The sequence below is a fragment of the Dama dama genome, chromosome 23, assembly GCF_033118175.1.
Source record: "Dama dama isolate Ldn47 chromosome 23, ASM3311817v1, whole genome shotgun sequence".
In the NCBI taxonomy this organism is placed as follows: Eukaryota; Metazoa; Chordata; class Mammalia; order Artiodactyla; family Cervidae; genus Dama; species Dama dama.
In genome coordinates this window covers 32,072,021-32,094,193 of record NC_083703.1, presented here as the reverse complement: position 1 = coordinate 32,094,193, position 22,173 = coordinate 32,072,021, and the positions used below count along the sequence as shown (strand labels likewise).

Here is a 22,173-nt window from a genome sequence, read left to right as displayed (position 1 = left end):
AACCATTTTAAAGGAGTTTATATAATGGGGTGCAATGTTATAAGCCTATCTCAAAGGGTGTGGGGAGGGCAAGAGAAAGAAGTTTTCATTTTGGAGACACATATAATACACGAAGAACTTTAATGACCACTTGCACCATTCTCTTAGTTCTTCATACAATCAGATGAGGTATATATTATTAATCTCACTGTACTGAAGAGAAAACTGAAGCTCAGGAGTATCACATAACTTTCCCAAAGTGATACGCTATTAAATGAAAAGTAAAAAAAATCCTTATCAGATTTCCTCCCCAAATCATGTCCTTTATCCTTCCATATGCTCTCTCTCAAAAGGTAAATTTTCTAACTACTTAAGAAATTCATTTTATTCCTGTTTCAGAATATTTCTAAACTGTTCCTCGACAAGGTATCTTATATCATCAGTGAATTCTCCCCTGATCCTGCCTACTTCCAACAAGACTGATTAAGGGAAACTAACCTGCAGTTCTCCAAGTGATAAAGTTCACAATTGTTGTCATCCAAGATGATATATTTCTAACTCCTGTATTTCAGTGATATATAGCATGTGGTGGAAAACTCTGAAAGTTGCTGTAGTTTATGGCAATATAGAATTTTTTATAGACGCTTAATGGGCTAGGACTCCTCCTACCTCCGTTCTTCCTATGTGACTATGATCACATTCTCTCCCCCAAGTCATAAACTCTCTTCAGTTTACCTCCAGAGACTCACATATCAAATGGGTCCTTGGACTGTAAGACAGGTCTCATCAGGTTTGATTCCTATAACAGACGGGGAGGGGCTACAGGCTGAATCCTGAATACTGCAGCTCCCACCTGAGACTGTTTAAGGACGCCATGCCCCAGAGCCAAAAAAACTTTTAAGTCCTCAGAACAAAAGCATAAACAACAACTGCTAGATGGAGAGGAGCAAGAGGTCTGTGAAGGGATCGCCTGCTCAGAATGGAAGCTTAAGGGATAGTTCTTGTCATTTGCCATCACGGCACAATATTTGATTCTCACACGTGTAGGATTATAGCATATGCTATAATATATATATATATATATAGGCCCCGGGGCTCACCATAGTCAAAGGTCAGGTCAGTATGTTTGGAAAACGATTTATTATATTCTTTCTAAGAAACTGCATTCTATGAAACAGATACAATTCTAGGTACCGCAGAAGTTGTAGACTGTAGTAAAACACAGATTTTTCAAGGCTCTCAAAATAGGCCAGCTTCATGAGGTTTTCGGGATTGACGGGTTTTTTCAGATAATTTCTGTGCTGTCATGGGAAAATGATGCAAACCCGAAAAAGCTTTGAATCCCTCCTGGAAATTCAGGTTTTTATCTTTCTTCATGGATGCATGCTGTGGAAAGTAAATGTATTGTCTATAGAAAATAAGAATGAAAGTAGTATTTTCGGAAGTTATCTAGCAATTGTTTTGCCCTCTTCTATTACAGGAACATTAAATGTTGCACATGGTTAAAGAAAATTAAGAAACTTTTCATCTTGATCTTTATCATCAGTTTGAAAACATTCAGCCAACGAAAACATATTGTGTCATTTTAACATATTGTATCATTTTTCTTAATCCTCTCTAATCATGAGATATTTAAAAAACTATTCCATGTTATATGCTATTTCTTACAGAGGCTTTGCCAACAAAGGTCCGTCTAATCAAGGCTATAGTTTTTCCTGTAGTCATGTATAGATGTGAGCGTTGGACTGTAAAGAAAGCTGAGCGCCGAAGAATTGATGCTTTTAAGCTGTGGTGTTGGAGAAGACTCTTGAGAGTCCCTTGGACTGCAAGGAGATCCAACCAGTCTGTCCTAGATGAAGTCAGTCCTGAATATTCATTGGAAGAACTGATGTTGAAGCAGAAACTCCAATACTTTGGCCACCTGATGCGAAGAACTGACTCATTTGAAAAGACCCTGATGCTGGGGAAGATTGAAGGTGGGAAGAGAAGGGGATGACAGAGTATGAGATGATTGGATGATATCAACAACTCAGTGGACATGAATTTGAGTAAACTCCTGGGGTTGGTGATTGACAGGAAGGCCTGGCGTGCTGCAGTCCACGGGGTCACAAAGAGTCAGACACGACTGAATAACTGAACTGAACAGAGGCTAGCAAAAAGACAAAAAACCCCAAAAAACTCACCAGAAAACAAAAATACCTGAGACAGAAGAACCTATGAAAATGATAGGATATCAAATAACTTAAACAGATTTTTTTTAAAAGCTATAATAAACCTATCATAATTCTTAAGAAAATCTAGGGGAATATATACATGAATAGTTGGTTTGTTTTTCTGTTCACCAGAAACTAACACAACTTTGTAAATCAACTATACTTCAATAAAAAAGAAAAGAAATACTATGTTAGGCAATAAAAAGAAAAGTCCGGTATGTATCTGTCAGGATAGGTCATAAGTGGTAACAAACAACCCCAAAGCACAGCAGCTTAACTCAGCAAGTTTCTTTCTCACTTGTATGAGTGTGTCCAGAGTGGTCTGGCAAGGAATCACCTCCTAACATGATCATTCAGCCACCCAGGTTGATGAAAACCCATTTTACATTTGCTTCCATGATCACCACTGCAGTGGAAGGCAGTGTGCAAATTGAGTAGTAGTTCTTAAAACTTCTTCCAAAAGGAATATGCATGACAACTGTTTATATTTCTGGGGCCAAAGTATCTCTTAGGGCCATGTCAGACCTCTAGGGTCTGTCACAAAAAGACAGTCCTAATAAATGTCAGGAAGGTCCAGAGCTGGGATGAGTGGTAACCTGCCCATGATGACTACAGTGATCTGAAGTGTGAATTACTGCTTACCACAGTAAAGTGAGATGCAAGAGAATTTAATTCATTCTTTCGTACCATTGGTTTCTTATATTTTTTTTTTCTGAGGAATAACTTATTTCATATTCCTGGTTTTCAAAATCACAGAAATAATAATCTTTTGTTGGGTCTGTTCTTTTTCTTTCTTTCTTTTTTTTTTTTTTAGCATCTTCTTTATGCCAGGTACCCTAGTTTGGTTTTAGTTACATATAGTTTCATTTACCCTTAGAATAAAGTCCATTTTAAAAGAAACAGAGTGTAAAAATGAAAATGAAGCTCTGTTTCTAAAACCAGCATTTCTTCCACTCTGTTATATTAGCATCCTTCCCATAAATAAAAAATAGGATAACAGTACCACTTGATGTCACAAAAGTAACAAGGGAGCAAATACCATATTTTTAATGAGACTGGGAAACTAACGTGTTGCTCAAATGATAAATGAGTATCAGTTCAGCTTGTCAAAGCTTAATGTCAAAGAGACTTAATATGTCCTTGACCATAAAATCCTGGAAGGCCAGAGCTGTGTCTTACTCATCTGTATATTCCAAAAGCTTATCATCAGTTCAGGTCAGTTCAGTCACTCAGTTGTGTCCAACTATTTGCGATCCCATGGACTGCAGCATGCCAGGCCTCCCTGTCCATCGCCAACTTCAGGAGTTTACTCAGACTCATGTCCACTGAGTCGGTGATACCATCCAACCATTTCATCCTCTGTCATCCCCTTCTCCCACCTTCAGTCTTTCCCAGCATCAGGGTCTTTTCAAATGAGTCAGTTCTTCACATCAGGTGGCCAAAATATTGGAGTTTCCGCTTCAGCATTAGTCCTTCCAATGAATATTCAGGACTGATTTCCTTTAGGATGGACTTGTTGGATTTCCTTGCAGTCCAAGGGACTGTCATGAATTTTCTCCAACACCACAGTTCAAAAGCATCAATTCTTCAGCACTCAACTTTATAGTCTAACTCTCACATCTATACATGACTACTGGAAAAACCATAGCTTTGACTAGACAGACATTTGTTGGCAAAGTAATGTCTCTGCTTTTTAATATGCTGTCTAGGTTGGTCATAACTTTATTTCCACGAAGCAAGCGTCTTTTAATTTCATGGCTGCAGTCACCATCTGCAGTGATTTTGGAGCCCAAAAACATAAAGTCTTTAACCGTTCCCACTGTTTCCCTGTCTATTTGCCATATTCTAGTCTCTCAAAAAATTTCCTCTAAACTTTTGAACTGATCAGTAAAATAGTATATTATTTCTAATGTTTCCTAGCAAGTGAATCATGGATGCTTTGTTAACCTTTGTCCTGTCTTTTTTTTTTTTTAAATAAGAGCTAAAGCTATAATTTAATGGAAGTACAAATGGAGAACATCATTATTAACAAGGTTCATTTCACAGGTTCAATGATTTTGATGTGGTTCCCTCGGCTTCCTGCTCTGAAGACTACTTGGCAGTTTACGATGGTTCTAACATCAGTGATCCCCTTCTTGGCCAATTCTGTGGCTCCAACCTTCCACCAAGTATTAAGAGCAGCAATAATAGCATGTTCCTGGTGTTCAAGACAGATTCAATTCAAACAGCAAGAGGTTGGAGGATAACTTTCCGGCAGACATTGGGTAAGAATTTTGGACCTGTAAATCTGTTTTTTATAACTGTTACTGTTCTGCTTTAGTTTTTTTTTCACCTGTCTAAAGTTGCTGTTCATTTAGGTTTAAAGGAATAAGTCACATAAAATTTTGGTTTTAAAAATTACATATAAGGTATGTTGAGTGAAAAAAAAAAATGACTCAACAAATGTGTCTCTCTACTATTTAAAGATAAAGTCTGTTTACAGCACCATCTCAAATGAGACTTGAGTCTCATTGTCACCCATGAAAATGGTGGGAGTTGAGCCTGTAGGTAGCAAGGGCTAGATTAAAAAAAAAAAAAAAGAAAAAGGCCTTGTGACCTGCGTTGACGTTATCCTTAAAATGGTGAGGAGCCTGGGAGAATTTTAAGTAATGCATGTCCAGACTCTGCTTCTAGAAAGATCATAGTGGTAGCAGGGTAGAGAAAGGTTTGGTGCTGTGTACTTAATCGTTCAGTCATGTCCAGCTCTTTGCGACCCCATGCACTGTAGCCCACCAGGCTTCTCTGTCCATGGGATTCTCCAGGCAAGAATACTAGAGTGGGTAGACTATCACTCCTCAGGGGATCTTCCCAACTCGGGATCGAACCCAGGTCTCCCACATTGCAGGCCGATTCTTTACCATCTGAGCCACCAGGGAAGCCCAAGAAGACTGGAGAGAGTAGCCTATCCCTTCTCCAAGGGAACTTCCCCACCCAGGAATCAATCCAGGGTCTCCTGCATTCCAGGCAGATTCTTTACCAACTGAGCTATCCAGGAAACCGAGAAAGGCTTGGAGGACTCATTAACCTCTAAAGGAAGAAGCTCATTACAGAATTCTAGATGAGGAAGGTTGAAGGCTCAAACTAACATAGGGGGAATAGAAACAGAAGGAAAGGTGAAAAATCTCAGAGATACTCAGAAGGTAGAATACTCTGGAAGTACAGTGTTGGAAACATGATGCTTATTAGTGAGGACATGACTTGAGAATGACTTTTTGTGGGTGACTCGCTGGTTAGTAGGGGCTTCCCTAGTGGCTCAAAGGGCAAAGAATCTGCCTGCAATGTCAAAGACCCAGGTTTGATCCCTGGGTTGAGAAGATCGCCTGGAGGAGGGACTAGCAATCCACTCCAGTATTCTTGCCTGGAGCCTGGCAGGCTCCTGGACGGAGGAGCCTGACAGGCTACAGTCGATGGGGTCGCAAAGAGTCAGACATGATTAAGTGACGAACACTTTCACTTTCTTTCGCTGGTTAGTGGTGCCTTAGGAGGCTGAGGTTTAGGGAAGAAATATTATATTTGGTTTGGATCATTTTAGGTTGGAGGACCTATGAGATATCTAAATGGAGAAATACAGGAGGAAATTGAAGCTTGAGATGCAATTTGGGCACAAGGTAGTGATCAGGGAGCCATTGAAAGGTAAAAGAGAAATCCAGGTGAGAGGCTCAAAAATAGTACCCCTGTAATAGCACTGCTTCTGAGAAATAATTATCTGTAAATATGAGCTTAGAACTTTTTAAAAAAAGCTTTTTCTTTTGTATTGAAAGTGTTAGTGGCTCAGTCGTATCCAACTCTTTGTGACTCCATGAACGTAGCCCATCAGTTTCCTCCGTCCATGGGATTTTCCAGGCAAGAATACTGAAGTGGTTTGCCATTCCCTTCTCCAGGGGATCTTCCTTACCCAGGGATTTAACCAAGGTCTCTTGCATTGCAGGCAGATTCTTTACTGTCTGAGCCACCAGGGAAACCCTATTTTGTATTGGGGCATAGCCCATTAACAATGTGGTGATAATTTCTGGTGAATAGTGAAGGGACTCAGCCATACATATACACGTATCCATTCTCTCCCAAACTTCCCTCCCATTCCACGCTGCCACATAACATTGAGCAGAGTTCCCTATGCTACACAGTAGGTCCTTGTTGGTTATCCACTTTAGCTTAGAACTTTGTGTTCATTAAAATATAGAGTAGCTAACCTGTTCTCTGTTTGTCTGCACTTGTAGTATCAGTGGCACAGTCTAAGATCATTTATATCTGACTCTGGAAGTGTTCTGATTCTTCACTTTGAATATAGAAGTGATCAATGTTCTAAAAACAAAAGCTCACAAAACAAATCACTTACTGTGACTACTCAGAGAGACCTGGGGCATTTTCTGCAAAAAGAATTCTACCTCAATATTCAAACTCTTTCTTTCTGTTTACCCCATGCTGTGCCAAACCTTCATGCCTCCGATAGCAATCAGAGCTTACCTTCACCTTCTTTACATTTGGTGTGTGATTTTTGTCATGCATTTCTCGAGGGAAGCAATTAGACATTTGTGTTTTGAAGGCTTCCCAATAAAATGCAAACATTGTGACAAATGGAATCAGAAAATCAGAAACTCTACTTGGCTGTATCAACAATAACTTGAAAGCAAGTGTTATGGGTAGACAGGGAGCATTCATAGCCTTAATAGAATTGCCTAAGTGAAATGGCATACAAAACATGAAAGGCTATTTTGAAAAAAATATATATATTTTCCTTTGGAGATTGTTTTGCACAAAAGAACTCATCTATCCATGCTTTTAGCACAGACTTTAGAATCAAATGACATGTAATTGCATAGCTCATTCTACCCGCTTTCAAATTGTTTTCCTTTTTCCTAATATATTCTCACATGATCATTGAAGTCATCTTAAAGCATTCTACACAGTCCTTACTGCGTGAAGCTTTCCAACTTAGCCAGTGTTCGCTAACCTCATGAATTGTGATGTTTTTCTGAGCTACAAAAAGATATTTTGGGACTTCATGTGATTTTACTGAACTGAAGTAGCACAGAAGGAAAAATTGTACACTGTCAAAGCCCCTGCTTACCCGTAAACATTGGACACTTTCAGTCAATAACTGTTTTCCTCTGGTCACAGAGAAGAGGTTTACACACAGAGAGCAGAAATGGGGTTTCATTCCTTACCAGCCGTGTGCTACCCCTGCATGCCCATCACCTCTTCCTTTTTAAAAAATATTTATTTGGCTGCACTGGGCCTTAGTTTTGGCACGTGGGATCTTTAGTTGCAACATGCAGGATCTAGTTCCCTGACCAAGGATCGAATATGCACCCTCTGCATTGGTAGCACAGAATCTTAGCCGCTGGACCACCAGGGAAGTTCCCATCTCACTTCTTGTTCATGTATAAATGCCATCAGCTACCTGGGAACATTTAAAGACTAATTTTAAGTTTGGTTTAGTGGTTTGTTTGTTTTTTTAACTGGACACCTGAGTATTAAAATTTTGTACTGTTTTGATCTTAAAAACCTTTCGAGACCATACATATAAATTCACTGTTTGCTCTGCATAGCTTTTCAGTTTGATTTGGTTTTTGTTGTTTCTGGTGAGGAAAAGGGAGAGGAACCATAAAGGGTATGATGAATTCTAGGGTTTATAGGATATTTTCACTATAGGTCTAGATAAAAATCTTAGGCTTGGCTAATAAGATGCACTTTTCACCTCAGTGTCATCCATTTCAGACTGCCCTGAGCATCCTGTAAAGAGAGGAAAAATGACTTTATGGATGGGACAGTGAATTTTTGTTTCCTAAACTCTTGGTTTAGCCTGGAAAGCAGTGTTTTCCCTGAATAAATAACTGATGTGAAGTGGAGGCCAGTTTAGTTGGCACAGCTCAGTTTCGTTCATCTTGACCTAAACCCTAGAGTTTTACAAATTTGCTATTTCACTTCCACACTTGACAATACTTTATATAAATCTGCTTTAACTTTTCAGAAGTCAGTGAAGTGCTGACTCATACAACTATGTAATCATTAGGTAGCTTCTCCTCGTACATTTGTTATATTTATATTGCTAATAGGTCAGAACAGATTTGAGGGAAATATCCCCCTGGTTTGTTGCTAATGAACTATGTGGTGAAATCGGGTCTCCTCTTTAATGGAGCTTCTGCTATGAAGGGCCACCTGCATGGAGTGGAAGGTAAGGAGGAAGGAAAGTCAGCCCTTCCCAGGGGCTGACACTTTCCTGTGAAAGACACCTGCCTTCTCACTTTCCCCATCAGTCCTACTCTACATGAAGAAGTGATTCTGGATAACTGATAACCAGGGACCTAGTCATCCTGAGCTCCTGGGATCTGTGGATATTTGAAATTATCTGCAGATCTGAGCCTTTCTCTGGAAAGAAGACAAATCTTTCATCCAATTGTCAGTGGTGTCTGTAATCCCATGAAGTCTAAACAGGCATCAGTCCTATGGATTGTGCTGAAGTGGGCAAGCCCCACGGGTACAGCTGACACTCATGAGTATCCATTATTCTGTCCACTTCTGCTTGTTTAGTTCCTGCCCCCGCTTCACCACCAGGGTTTGCTTCCACCCTGGCTGTGCTTACCTAAGTCACTCACCCGGCATTTCAGATCTGCAGACATGTTTTTAAGTCATCAAAGCCCCCTTTTCTTCTTATTTTACTGATCTCACACCAGAGTACTGTCTAGTCAGTCTGTTTTTGACATGCTCATCACATTAGGCACGAAACTTCTAGATACAGGATTAGAATCAGTGATTCCAAGTAAGTATATTGACTGTGTTGGACCGTAGTCACTAAATGCTAAAGTGCTGCAGAATACATAAGAAAACAAGTTTAGTGACTTACGGCCAGCTTTTATCCACCAAAAAAGGTCAACTTGAATTATTACAATATTCTGTCTTTCAAGAATTTGATGGGGATGCAATAGGTAATTTCTGTAAAGTACCTGAGATGTCAAAGAGGACTGATATATATCAGAAAGTAATATTAAACGTCTGGATTTCTATAAGGTTCCATGACCTACCCCACTCTCTCTCTAAGGCAGAGGAGGGGAGATAGGGTCATTCTTATCAACAGCAGCACTCCTGGGTGCAGTTTTTTTTATGTTCTTTCATATTCACCATGCACTTAAATCTAACCAGCAAACCCTCAAGTATGTTTTATAACTTAAAGCCAAAATCAGAAGCTAAATTCCAATAAAATTCCAAAGCCTGGCAGACACCTGGACTTCTGGGTAGCACTAGTGGTAAAGAACCTGCCTGCCAATCTAGGAGAAGAAAGAGACATGGGTTCGATCCCTGTGTTGGGAAGATCCCCTGGAGAAGGGTTTGGCAACCCACTCCAGTATTCTTGCCTGGAGAATTCCATGGACAGAGGAGCCTGGCAGGCTACATACAGTCCATAGGATCGCAAAGAGTTGGACATGACTGAAGCGACTTAGCACATGCGGCAGACACCTAGCACATAGCTATTACTCCATCAGTATTGGCTATATGAATGAATTAAAGAATACATGGATAAATGTAAAGTTACATTACACTATGTAATCTATGTATGTGTTATACATTATATCATATCTAGATTCGTCTCATTCTCAACACGGAGTCATGGTACAGACAGTTCTGCTGTTACTCGGGATAGTGACCTGGATGATTTTCATCCTTAGAGAATTAGGTCAGACTCAGCACTCGGATCGTGTGTGTCTGGTCTCTTGATTTTTACCTGCTGCCTTAATGTTTGGAAATTGTCTCTCAGACGTGCTGCAAGAAAACAGGTGGCAGTGGTGGGAAGAAGCTGAGGCAGTTGAACAAGAATTACTTGTAAGAGAGGACAGGAGAGATGGAAAGGTATACAGAGAAAGCTGATGACAGCCTGGGGCCCCAAAGATGGAAAATAAAACCACAACAAATGGAGGAAAATGTAACAACATCTCAAATTCAGACTTTTGCTTCTAGTTATTTGTAAATTTCATAGTTTTGGTGTGAAGTTTGGACCTGAAGAAGCATTCTAAAGTTCTATGGCTAAACATTAAAAATAAATAAATAAACATAAAAACATTTAGCGACACTGTCAATGTTTCTGTGTCTCTTTGGTCCTTCCTAGCAGCCTGGTATTAGCTGCCAGGTGACATTACTTTTAAAAGTACAATTACAATAAGGTAGTTAATTACAAAGTAACCCTCAGTTTAGCAGTAATGTTTGTTTGGTTGTTCTCTTAAAGTCATTTGCTCCCTCTGATGAAGTCTGACAATGAGATGAGCCGAAATTGTAAACCCATTTGCAGAAAGCTCAACTAAGCTTATTTCCGCTCTTTTTTAGTATTGCAACTTTCACTGGTGATTAGGTTCCTCTTGGGAGATGATGTCAAAGGCAAGGTTTCTCCTTTGTGGGTTTTATTGACAAGGGTTTTTTGCTGAGCCCTGGATGTGGGACTATGATAAAGAAACCACCAAATGCTTAGTTCTCCAAAACCATACCAAAGCAAGTAAATTGGAGTAAAATGCCAGATCAGCCAAAATAAAAGGAAAGGTTTCTATTAAAATGTATTCCAATATCAGTCTGTGTTCTCAGTTTCCACCCACCTCTTGAATGATCATATTGCTGCCCCTTGAAGGTTAGGGTTGTCATCAGGAAAATAAAACCAGGTGGTACTGTGAAAACCAATCTCAGTGATAAAAGTAAGTTAATAGTAAATTATAAGATAACACTTTGAAAAGCACTGAAAAAAACAAGAAGCTAGCAAACAGTTATTCTGCATATCCAAAACCACTCCAGCCCTTCTAAAAATGCACATCTAATCAGACAACTGGGTGTTTGGGGTAAAATTATTTATATGCATAGGGTTTCCTGTAATAATCATGATCCTTATTCACTGGTCCTGGCTTTGATATAGTATTTCCAGGAACATACAAGCAGACTGTCTTGTTTATGCCTGGTCAGCATAAACACTGAAGAAGATTCTTTGGTTGTAAATCAGTTGTTTAGAGATAAAACATGATCAGGGACTATATTCTTCTCTTTATTCTGTTACCTTTGTGTGGGAGCTTTAATTTGGGCTCACTCCCAGGTGAAGATGTCCTGGCTGTCTGCCCGTCACTAAGCTCCTACAAGAGATGCTTTGCATGGGTTTGCTCATCTAATCCACACAACCACCCATGAGACAGAATGGATTATCCCATTTTCCAAGGGAAGAAAAGAGAAGTTAGGAGATTAAGTACTTTGTTTGCAGTCAAAGAGTTTGTAAGAGGTAAAGCCAACCTTGGAATCAGGTAGGACTGTCTCCTAAATTCATCCTTTTCCTTAATCTGCCCACATGGTTTCCACATAGATCAGTCAACATACTCAGGATGATGAGAGATTTTGGGGGTGAGTTTTCTCAAAAGCAAGTCATTTCTTTTCTCACTCTTTGGAGAGATAGAGCTATTGATACTTTTCTTCATTCTCATCTTCTCATTTGACTCTGCCTGCTTTCCAATTTGTCAGTCAGTTCAATCAGTTCAGTCGCTCAGTCATGTCTGACTCTTTGCGGCCCCATGAATCGCAGCACGCCAGGCCTCCCTGTCCATCACCAACTCCCGGAGTTTATTCAAACTCATGTCCATTGAGTCAGTGATGCCATCCAGCCATCTCATCCTCTGTCGTCCCCTTCTCCTCCTGCCCCCATTCTCTCCCAGCATCAGGGTCTTTTCCAATGAATCAACTCTTCGCATGAGGTAGCCAAAGTATTGGAGTTTCAGCTTCAGCGTCAGTCCTTCCAATGAACACCCAGGACTGATCTCCTTTAGAATGGACTGGTTGGATCTCCTTGCAGTCCAAGGGACTTTCAAGAGTCTTCTCCAACACCACAGTTCAAAAGCATCAATTCTTCAGCACTTAGCTTTCTTCGAAGCCCAACTCTCACATCCATACATGACCACTAGGAAAACCATAGCCTTGACTAGACGGACCTTTGTTGGCAAAGTAATGTCTCTGCTTTTTAATATGCTGTCTAGATTGATCATAACTTTCCTTCCAAGGAGTAAGCGTCTTTTAATTTCATGGCTGCAATCACCATCTGCATGTGATTTTGGAGCCCCAAAAAATAAAGTCTGACACTTTCCACTGTTTCCCCATCTATTTCCCATGATGTGATGGGACCAGATGCCATGATCTTCGTTTTCTGAGTGTTGAGCTTTAAGCCAACTTTTTCACACTCCTCTTTCACTTTCATCAAGAAGCTTTTTAGTTCCTCTTCACTTTCTACCATAAGGGTAGTGTCATCTGCATATCTGAGGTTATTGATATTTCTCCCGGCCATCTTGATTCCAGCTTGTGCTTCTTCCAGCTCAGCGTTTTTCATGATGTACTCTGCATATAAGTTAAATAAACGGTGACAATATACAGCCTTGACGTACTCCTTTTCCTATTTGGAACCAGTCTGTTGTTCCATGTCCAGTTCTAACTGTTGCTTCCTGACCTGCATACAGGTTTCTCAAGAGGCAGGTCAGGTTGTCTGGTATGCCGATCTCTTTCAGAATTTTCCACAGTTTATTGTGATCTACACAGTCAAAGGCTTTGGCATAGTCAATAAAGCAGAAATAGATATTTTTCTGGAACTGTCTTGCTTTTTCGATGATCCAGCAGATGTTGGCGATTTGATCTCTCTAATTTGTACCTCGTCCTAAATAGAGCATTTAATTTACTTATGTCAGTGTGTTAGTCACTCAGTTGTGTCTGACTCTTTGCAATCATCATGGACTGTAGTCCACTAGGCTCCTCTGCCCATGAGATTCTCCAGGCAAGAATACTGGAATGAGTTGCTAGTCCCTTCTCCAGGGGATCTTCCCAACCAGGGATTGAACCCAGATCTCCCACACTGCAGGCAGATTCTTTACCATCTGAACTGCTAGTTTAATTTACTATTACTATATAAATATTGTAGTAAGAGTCACTGCTTCCTCTGTACCAGAAGGAAAGGAAAATATATATTTTAATAAAATATACTGTTTATAAATAATGTATTATAGCAAATTTTTATATTTATGTTATATTTATGTGAATATATTTTATATTATAAATACATTATACATAATATATATTTGTAGTATTTATATTTTAAATAATACTTATATTTACATGTGTACATATACACACATACAGTGAAAAGCCACTATCTTTCTAATGTTGGCAAACATCACATCTATCATATCAGCTTTGCATGGCATAATGGTAAAGAATTAGCACAAGTATGTGGAATATAATTGCATTGGAATATAAGGGTAATAAATTTCTATATAACAAAAATCTCTACCTCCAAATTATAGCCTCCAATTTAGTAAAAATTTCTCAAAATTCTCATGGCTCATAGTTGGTAAAGAATTCACCTGCAATGCAGGAGACCCTGGTTCAACTCCTTGGTTGGGAGGATCCCCTGGAGAAGGGATAGGCTACCCACTCCAGTATTCTTGGGCTTCCCTTGTGGTTCAGATTGTAAAGAATCCGCCTGCCATGTGGGAGACCTGGGTTTGATCCCTGGGCTGGGAAGATCCCCTGGAGAAGGGAAAGGCTACCCAATCCAGTATTCTGACCTAGAGAATTCCATGGACTGTATAGACCATGGAGTCACAAAGAGCCAGACACAGCTGAGTGACTTTCACTTTCTCAAAATTCCAGCAAAATTAAGGAATTTGGGCATTTATTTTTATGCTATAACCCTAATTGGCATTCTTGCTATATACTCTAGTTTACAAACTGGGAAACAGAGTCACACAGAAATTGACTTAGCAGGGTCTCTTAGCACATCTTGAGCAGAACTGGGGAAATAATCTCTGTCTCCACTAAATAGCTCTGCCATCAGAGTCATGAAATTTAAATACTATAATGTGCAATCTAATGTATCATTGAGAACAACAAAACAATTCCATGTCCTTGTTTACATTATTAGACACTATTGTATACTTGGTCTGGATTAATGAATTTCACATCTTTTCTATTGCAACCTATATTATGACTATTGAATGGCACACTGCTGTTAATCTTGCTGTCTCTAAATAAAACATTTTCTAATTTTTTTCTAGATTTTGACTTTGTCAATGATGAGAAAAGTCACACTTCTAAGTAGTGTTGCTGCACGTTAGAGTGTCTGGAGTTTTACAAATTTTAAATTTTTCTCTGCCTTCTGAAATTCAGCATTAGGGGAATGGATTTTCTTAAGTAACAGACCTAGCATTTCCCTACAAAAAACTACCCCTTTGGCAGTGTTTTAAATCTTCTGATGATATTTTTTTATGTTTTTCTGCTAATTGTTTCTCCACAATGAGATATGCCACAAAAGTCAACTAAGTTAGCTTTGAAACAGGCTAATACCTAAGACCAAAAAGTTATATACAGACATACATACACATGAACACATGCATAATATGTTTACATATTATAACATTACATAATGACATTACATAATATGTTTACAACATAGTTACAACTTTGTAATTCAAGAAATATATTTAGTCCCAAGATTTCCCCTCATTAACTTAGATTAGACAGCAAAGATCCATCCAGTAAGAACTATCTATATATTTTCTATGCATTCCTTAATTGCTTGAATAGCATTCACCATTCACTATGCAGGCAGTGAGCTTTTCTTTGGGGACACAAAGATGAATTCAACAAGGTTCTTGCTTTTGAGAATCTTATTCAAGAGTCAGGAAATAATTGTAAATTATGCACGGCAAATGCTTTTGTCAGAAGTATGTGCAGAGGACAGCAGAGGCAGGAAGAAAGGGATCTGAAGTACATTGGTGTTGAGTAAAATTTTTAAAAAACACAGGAAAAAAGACTTCCAGAAAGCACTGCAGAGAATGATGAACCCTGAATCGTAGTTAGTGGTTCATAAACATAGTGCAAGCCCTAGAGCTAGACTTTCTAGGTTCAGACTTTGTCTTTACACATCCCAGCAAGTTTGACCATGAACAGTCACTTATCCTCTTGACTTTCTCATCTGTACAGTGGGCCACCAATAGTAACTACCTCATAGATCTGTGGTAGAGAGAAAACTAAAACATTCCCTGACACTCATTTAGAATGGAATAAATTTTAGATACAAATAATATTAACTCAGAAGGCTGAGAAGGCATTTGTTGGGAAAATAGGCATTTTATGGAGAAGAAAAAGATTGTACAAAGTTGCAGAGGCTTCCCATTTCAGAGGTTGCAGACTGGCCTGCTCATTGTTAGTAAAGCTTTGGGGTGTCAGGTGGAGGACAGTAGGGGCTCAGACAGGAGAGACAGGCAGGGGTGGACATGGTGGGCTGTGTATCACAAGCAAATAGAATCATCAATTGTCTGGAGGCTGGAGAGTCCTATGACCTAATATGATTTGGGTTAGGAAGCACATTCTAGCACCTGCGAGGAGGGTGTTCTGAAGTCAGATCAGTTCAGTTCAGTCCAGTTCAGTCGCTCAGTCGTGTCCGACTCTTTGCGACCCCATGGACTACATCACGCCAGGCCTCCCTGTCCATCACCAACTCCTGGAGTTTACTCAAACTCATGTCCATTGAGTTGGTGATGCCATCCAACCATCTCATCCTCTGTCGTCCCCTTCTCCTCCCGCCTTCAATCTTTCCCAGCTTCAGGGTCTGTTTTGAAGTAGGAGCAGCATTTTAGGCCGAGGAAATTTGGGAAAGCACTGCAGTCATTTAGGCAGGGGATGATGAGAACAGTGATAATGCAAAAATAAAGAAGCTGAAAGGGGAACCATTTAAGATGAAGAATCAATAGGACATAGTAGTTTTTGAATAAGAATTGAGGAAAAGGGAAAGCATGATGGTACTAAGGTTTCTGGGCAATATCTTGTGATACCACTATTCAAATATAAACTTACAGGAGAGGACCAGGTTTCACAGGAGGAAATAAGAACTTTTGGTTTTGGTGTGGAGAATTTGGTGACTCTAAGTCATCCAGTGGGTAGCCATATAGGACAATACAGTTCAGAATTTTGGTCTTATTTTACTTTGAGGCAATGTAATGTGTGGCACATCTACATTTAAAATTATTATGTCTTCCTGGTGAATTGACTCATGTCATTCTGCAAGGTCCGTTTTTCTTTTTGTCCTTTTTTTTTTTATTATTTTTTTTTTATTTTTTTTCTCTTTTTGTCCTTAATGTCTACTATTGCCGACTTAGTATAGGTTTCTTTCCCTAGCTTTCTTTCAATTCATGGCATATTCTTCAATCTCTCCACTTTGAACATTTCTACACTCCACAGAATGTATTTGTGTTTTGGTTTCTTTGTCTTTCTATTGGAGAATGTGTCATATTTACATCTGATAAAATTACTAACATTATTGGGTTTAAATAGACCACTGTATTGTTTTCTGTTTGTCCCATATGTTCTTATGTTTCTTTAGCTATCTTTTTTGGCCTTTTCTGAATTAATCAATTATCACTGTCTTTTAAATACTATTACCTATGTATGCAGTTTCTCTTAGTTATTACCTTAGAGATGATAACATTCCCCCTTTACTCATCAGAATCTAATTGAAAGCTAGTCCTTTTACCATGACATGACAAATGCAGCATTTTAAATCCATTAACCCACTTCCTGCCTTCTGTGCTGTTATTAGCAATTATTTAATTATTTAAATTCTACTTGTGTTTTAAGCATATAAAACATTTCTATTGTTTTACATAATTAATATTTACCATTGATGCTGTTCTTTTCTTCCTGAATTTCTATGCTTCCATCTGGCTTCAGTTTATTTCTTTTTGAAGAACTCCCTTTACTGCTTTGTTAAATTGATATCAAATATTCTGGTAAAAATGTCTTTTGGCTTTTGTTTTTCTGAAAACACTTTGATTCTGTCTTAAATTTTGTGGGAATTTTTTTTCTCTGACTATAGAGTTCCAGTTTGCCAATTATTTTCATTCAGCACTTTAAGATGCTATTTCATTGTCACCTGTGTTCTATCATTTTGGTTAGAAAGTCATTACAGAATACTTTCTGTGTGGTCCATACTCTGGGTTCCCTCACTCTGCTCATTCCATTGTGGAGTGTGGTACTTTACAATGAGCTATCGCTGAGTGTGTGTGCATATGTGTGTGTGTATTTTAGCCATTCTGAGAGATGTGTATTAATATCTCATTATGGTTTTAATTTACATTTCCCTAATAGTGAAGAGTTTTCATGTGCTTTATTTGTCACATGTATATCTTCTTTGGTGAAGTATATGTTCATATTTTTTTTCCCATTTTCTAACTGGGTTATTTGTTTTTCCACTGTTGGCTTTTGAGACTTCTCCTTGTATTCTCAGCAGGGGTCTTTTCCAGGTATGTGATTTGCAAACATTTTCTCCAGTCCATAGATTGCCTTTTTGTCCTCTTAACAGAGCTTTTCTTAGAACAAAAGTTTTTAATTTTGATATAATCCAGCATATTGGTTTCTCCTTTTATGTACAGTGTTTTGATAACAAGGCTAAGAACTCTTTACTTATTCTGAGGTCTCAAAGATTTTCTACTTTGATTTCCTCTAAAAGTATCATGGGTTTACATTTTTCACTTATGTTCATGATCCATTTTGAACTAATTTTTATTTAAGATCTGAGGTTTAGGTTGAAATTAATTTTTGCTTCTGAATGTCCAAATTCTTTGTCAGCATTTGTTGATAAGACTGTCTTTCCTCCATTAAATTGCTTTTGCATCTTTGTAAAGAATCACTTGGGCTTCCCAAGTGGCTCAATGGTAAAGAATCCCATCTGTCAAGCAGGTAGAAGACATAGGTTCAATGCCTGGGTCAGGAAGATTCCTAAGAGAAAGAAATGCCAACTTACTCCAGTATTCTTGCCTGGGAAGCCCCATGGACAGAGGAGCCTCGTGGGCTATAGTCCATGGGGTTGCAAAAGAGTCAGACACGAATTAGCAACTAAACAACAAAGAATCACTTGGACATATTTGTGTGAACTTATTTCTGGGTGTTCTCTTCTTTTCCGTTGATCCATTTATCTAACTTTCCATTAATATCATACTATCTGGATGACTGTAGCTGTATAGTAACAGGTGGACTGATCCTTTCTAATTTATTCTTCTTTGTTATGTCAAGATTGTTTTGGCAATTCAAGAGCCTGTGCCTTTCAATGTAAATTTTAAAATAAGTGATCCTTTTACTGTCTCATTAGTTTTGCCTTTTCCAGAATGTAATCTAGATGGAATCATACAGTATATAGCCTTTTCAAATTGGCGTCTTGCATTTACTAACATACATTAAGTTGTATATTACTATGTCTTTTCATGGCTTGATAGTTCATTTTTTAGCCCTGAATAATGTTCTATTATCTTGGTGTACTACTGATAGACTATTACCTTGATGATAATAATGTTCTATTATCTTGAGTTTTAAAATAAGCTTTCTTATGTCAACAGAAAAATCTTGCTGGGGTTTGGATAGGAATTACAATTAAAACTATGAATCATTTTGGGGAATAGTTGACATCTTTACTAGATTGAGTCTTCCAATCCATAAATACTTATGTCTCACTATTTATGTAGATCTTTAATTTTTTTCAACACTTCATAATTTTCAGCACATAAATTCTATATATATTTCATCAAGTGTATACCTAAGTATTTTATCTTCTTTAAAATAATTGTGTTTTTAATTTCACTTTTCATATGTTCATTGTTAGTTTATAGAAATGTGATTGACTTTTGTGTATATTGTTCTTGTATCATGAATTCTTGCTGAACTCACTTGTTAATTCTAGGAATTTTTATGTAGATTCCTTGGAATTTTCTGCATCTGCGAATAGGGGCAGTTTTATTTCTTCCTCTGCAGTCTGCATTTTTTTTTCTTGTCTATTACGATAGCAAGAGTTTCCAATACTTTGTTGAATATGAGTGGTGAGAAAAAGATATCCTTGTTTTGTTCCTGATCTTAGGAGGAAAGCATATAGTTTTCATCCTTAAGTACCATGTTAACTATAGGTTTTTTTGTAATGGACTGGTCAAAAATTTTCTTTGTATTTTTCTGTAATAACCTATGGAAAAACCCGAATGAATTTTTTGACCAATCCAATAGATGCTCTTTATCAAGTTGAGAAAATTCCTTTCTATTTTTCTAGTTTATGTCATGATGTATGTTGGATCTTGTGAATGCTCTTCCTGCATCAATTGACATGATTATATCACTATGTATTACTTAATAAGGCATTTTTAAAATTTCAAAGTTGGTGAGACTGATTTTCATGAAGTGCCCTTCATTTTCATGAAGAGACTATAATACATACATAAAGTGTTTTCAGTAATACCAAAATAATGCAAAATAAATTAAAAGTTAATGATATCCTTTTCCTTACCCTAAATTCCCTATACATTGCATTGCTCTTTTACTTGTGACTATAAGTCATGATTAACTTCTGAAATTATGTTTCTGTTAATATTTTAGCTTAATGTTTCCCAAAATATTACAGGACTAAGTACACATTCTATGTTAAAATAGACTGAGTTTCAAAATGAGATGTCTAAGGTAAGTCAATCTGAGTGAAATTACTAAAAACAAACAAAAAACCTAACTCAGGATACAGAAACCATTTAGAATTTAGATTTTTTTTTCTTGCAAACATAAATATGACACTTAAAAGGTGGTACCTGTTTAAGGCAGTGCCTATTTAAGTCAGTCAGTCCTGTCTGACTCTTTGTGACCCCATGGACTGTAGCTTCCCTGTCCTTCACTGTTTTCTGGAATTTGCTCAAACTCATGTCCTTGGTCACTCAATATGCCAGAAAATTTGGAAAACTCAGCAGTGGCCACAGGACTGGAAAAGGTCAGTTTTCATTCTAATCCCAAAGAAAGGCAATGCCAAAGAAAGCTCAAACTACCACACAATTACACTCATTTCACATGCTAGCAAAGTAATGCTCAAAATTCTCCAAGCCAGGCTTCAACAGTACATGAACTGTGAACTTTGAGATGTTCAAGCTGGATTTAGAAAAGGCAAAGGAACCAGAGATCAAATTGCCAACATCCGTTGAATCATCGAAAAAGCAAGAGAGTTCCAGAAAAATATCTACTTCTGCTTTATTGACTATTCCAAAGCCTTTGATTGTGTGGCTCACACAAACTGTGGAAAATTCTTCAAGAAATGGGAATACCAGAACACCTGACCTGCCTCTTGAGAAATCTGTATTCAGGTCAGGAAGCAACAGTTAGAACTGGACATGGAACAACAGACTGGTTCCAAATAGGAAAAGGAGTACGTCAAGGCTGTATATTGTCACCCTGCTTATTTAATTTATATGCAGAGTACATCATGAGAAACGCTGGGCTGGAGGAAGCACAAGCTAGAATCAAGATTGCTGGGAGAAATATCAATAACCTCAGATATGCAGATGACACTACCCTTATGTCAGAAAGTGAAGAGGAATTAAAGAGCTTCTTGATGAAAGTGAAAGAGGAGTGTGAAAATGTTGGCTTAAAACTCAATATTAAAAAAACCAAGATCATTGCATCTGGTCCCATCACTTCATGGCAAATAGGTGGGGAAACAATGGAAACAGTGAGAGACTTTATTTTTTGGGGCTCCAAAATCACTGCAGATGGTGATTACAGCCATGAAATTAAAGATGCTTGCTCCTTGGAAGGAAAGTTATGACCAACCTAGACAGCATATTAAAAAGCAGAGACATTGCTTTACCAACAAAGGTTCGTCTAGTCGAAGCTATGGTTTTTCCAGTAGTCATGTATGGATGTGAGTTGGACTAAAGAAAGCTGAGTGCTGAAGAATTGATGCTTTTGAACTGTGGTGTTGGAAAAGACTCTTGAGAGTCCCTTGGACTGCAAAGATGTCAAACAAGTCCATCCTAAAGGAAATGAGTCCTGAATATTCATTGGAAGGACTGATGCTGAAGCTGAAACTCCAATACTTTGGCCACCTGATGCGAAGAACTGCCTCATTTGAAAAGACCCTGATGCTGGGAAAGATTGAAGGTAGGAGGAGAAGGGGACAACAGAGGATGAGATGGTTGGATGGCATCACTGACTCAATGGACCTGAGTTTGAGTAAACTCTTGGAGTTAGTGATGGACAGGGAGGCCTGGCGTGCTGCAGTCCATGGGGTCACAAAGAGTTGGACACAACTGAGTGACTGAACTGATGTCCTTGGAGTCGGTGATGTTTAGGGTTAGAGAGTAGAATGAAGTAAAGTGAAGTGGTGAAGTGAAAGTTGCTCAGTCGTGTCTGACTCTTTGCGACCCCATGGACTATACAGTCCTTGGAATTCTCCAGGCAAGAATACTGGAGTGGGTAACCTTTCCCTTCTCCAGGGGATCTTCCCGACCCAGGAATTGAACCCAGGTCTCCTGCATTGCAGGTGAATTCTTTACCAACTGAACTATCAGGGAAGCCCAGGGAGTAGAATAACAACTCCAATTTACTTTTAGTGAAAAAGACAAGACATATTCATCTGAAGCTTAGTTGAACTTTTTAAATGAATTCACTGCTGTAGGGAAATTATACACTGCAGCTTTGAAAATCATTGTAAGATGTACTCAAAGACAGGATTATGGAACTCCCATTTCCCTAAGGCACCAGCTTTAAATGCATTTGTGTTCTGTTTCCTGTGCTTATGTTCTGCTCCCTTCAACTACACGCTGGGGAACAGGAAAATGCCTGAAGTCAGGCCGATCCTTATCTGAAAGTCCAGCTGGCCCACCACCATCTGTCCAAGTAGTGGTTGTCCAGAGATGGATGGAGATCCTATCCAGACGACCTCTATAAAATGTCAGCCTCCTCCAATGTCAGCTGCAGAAATGTCAATTCTCAAGATAATTGTTTAGAAATGTATCTGCCTCCACTGAAGCCTTCCAGATGTTTTCTCTTAGATAAGATAGCTATTTCTTATCATCAGATTTATTCTGGCTTAAACTTCACTCTGAAGTTTCATAGTTGGAGGGAGACAATTGAGGATTCAGTTACTGAT

The 22,173-nt window shown here is 38.5% G+C and overlaps 1 protein-coding gene across 6 annotated transcripts in view; it reads left to right on the top strand.

Annotated features, from left to right (window-relative positions):
• The window catches only part of CUBN (cubilin), a 282,579-nt gene that overhangs the window by 227,381 nt on the left and 33,025 nt on the right, over positions 1-22,173 (top strand). For all 6 annotated transcript variants that reach the window (XM_061126294.1, XM_061126293.1, XM_061126296.1 and 3 more), the window contains one exon: positions 4,239-4,456. In XM_061126294.1, coding sequence (XP_060982277.1) covers positions 4,239-4,456 — 218 coding nt within the window. The remainder of the gene's footprint in view (positions 1-4,238; positions 4,457-22,173) is intronic.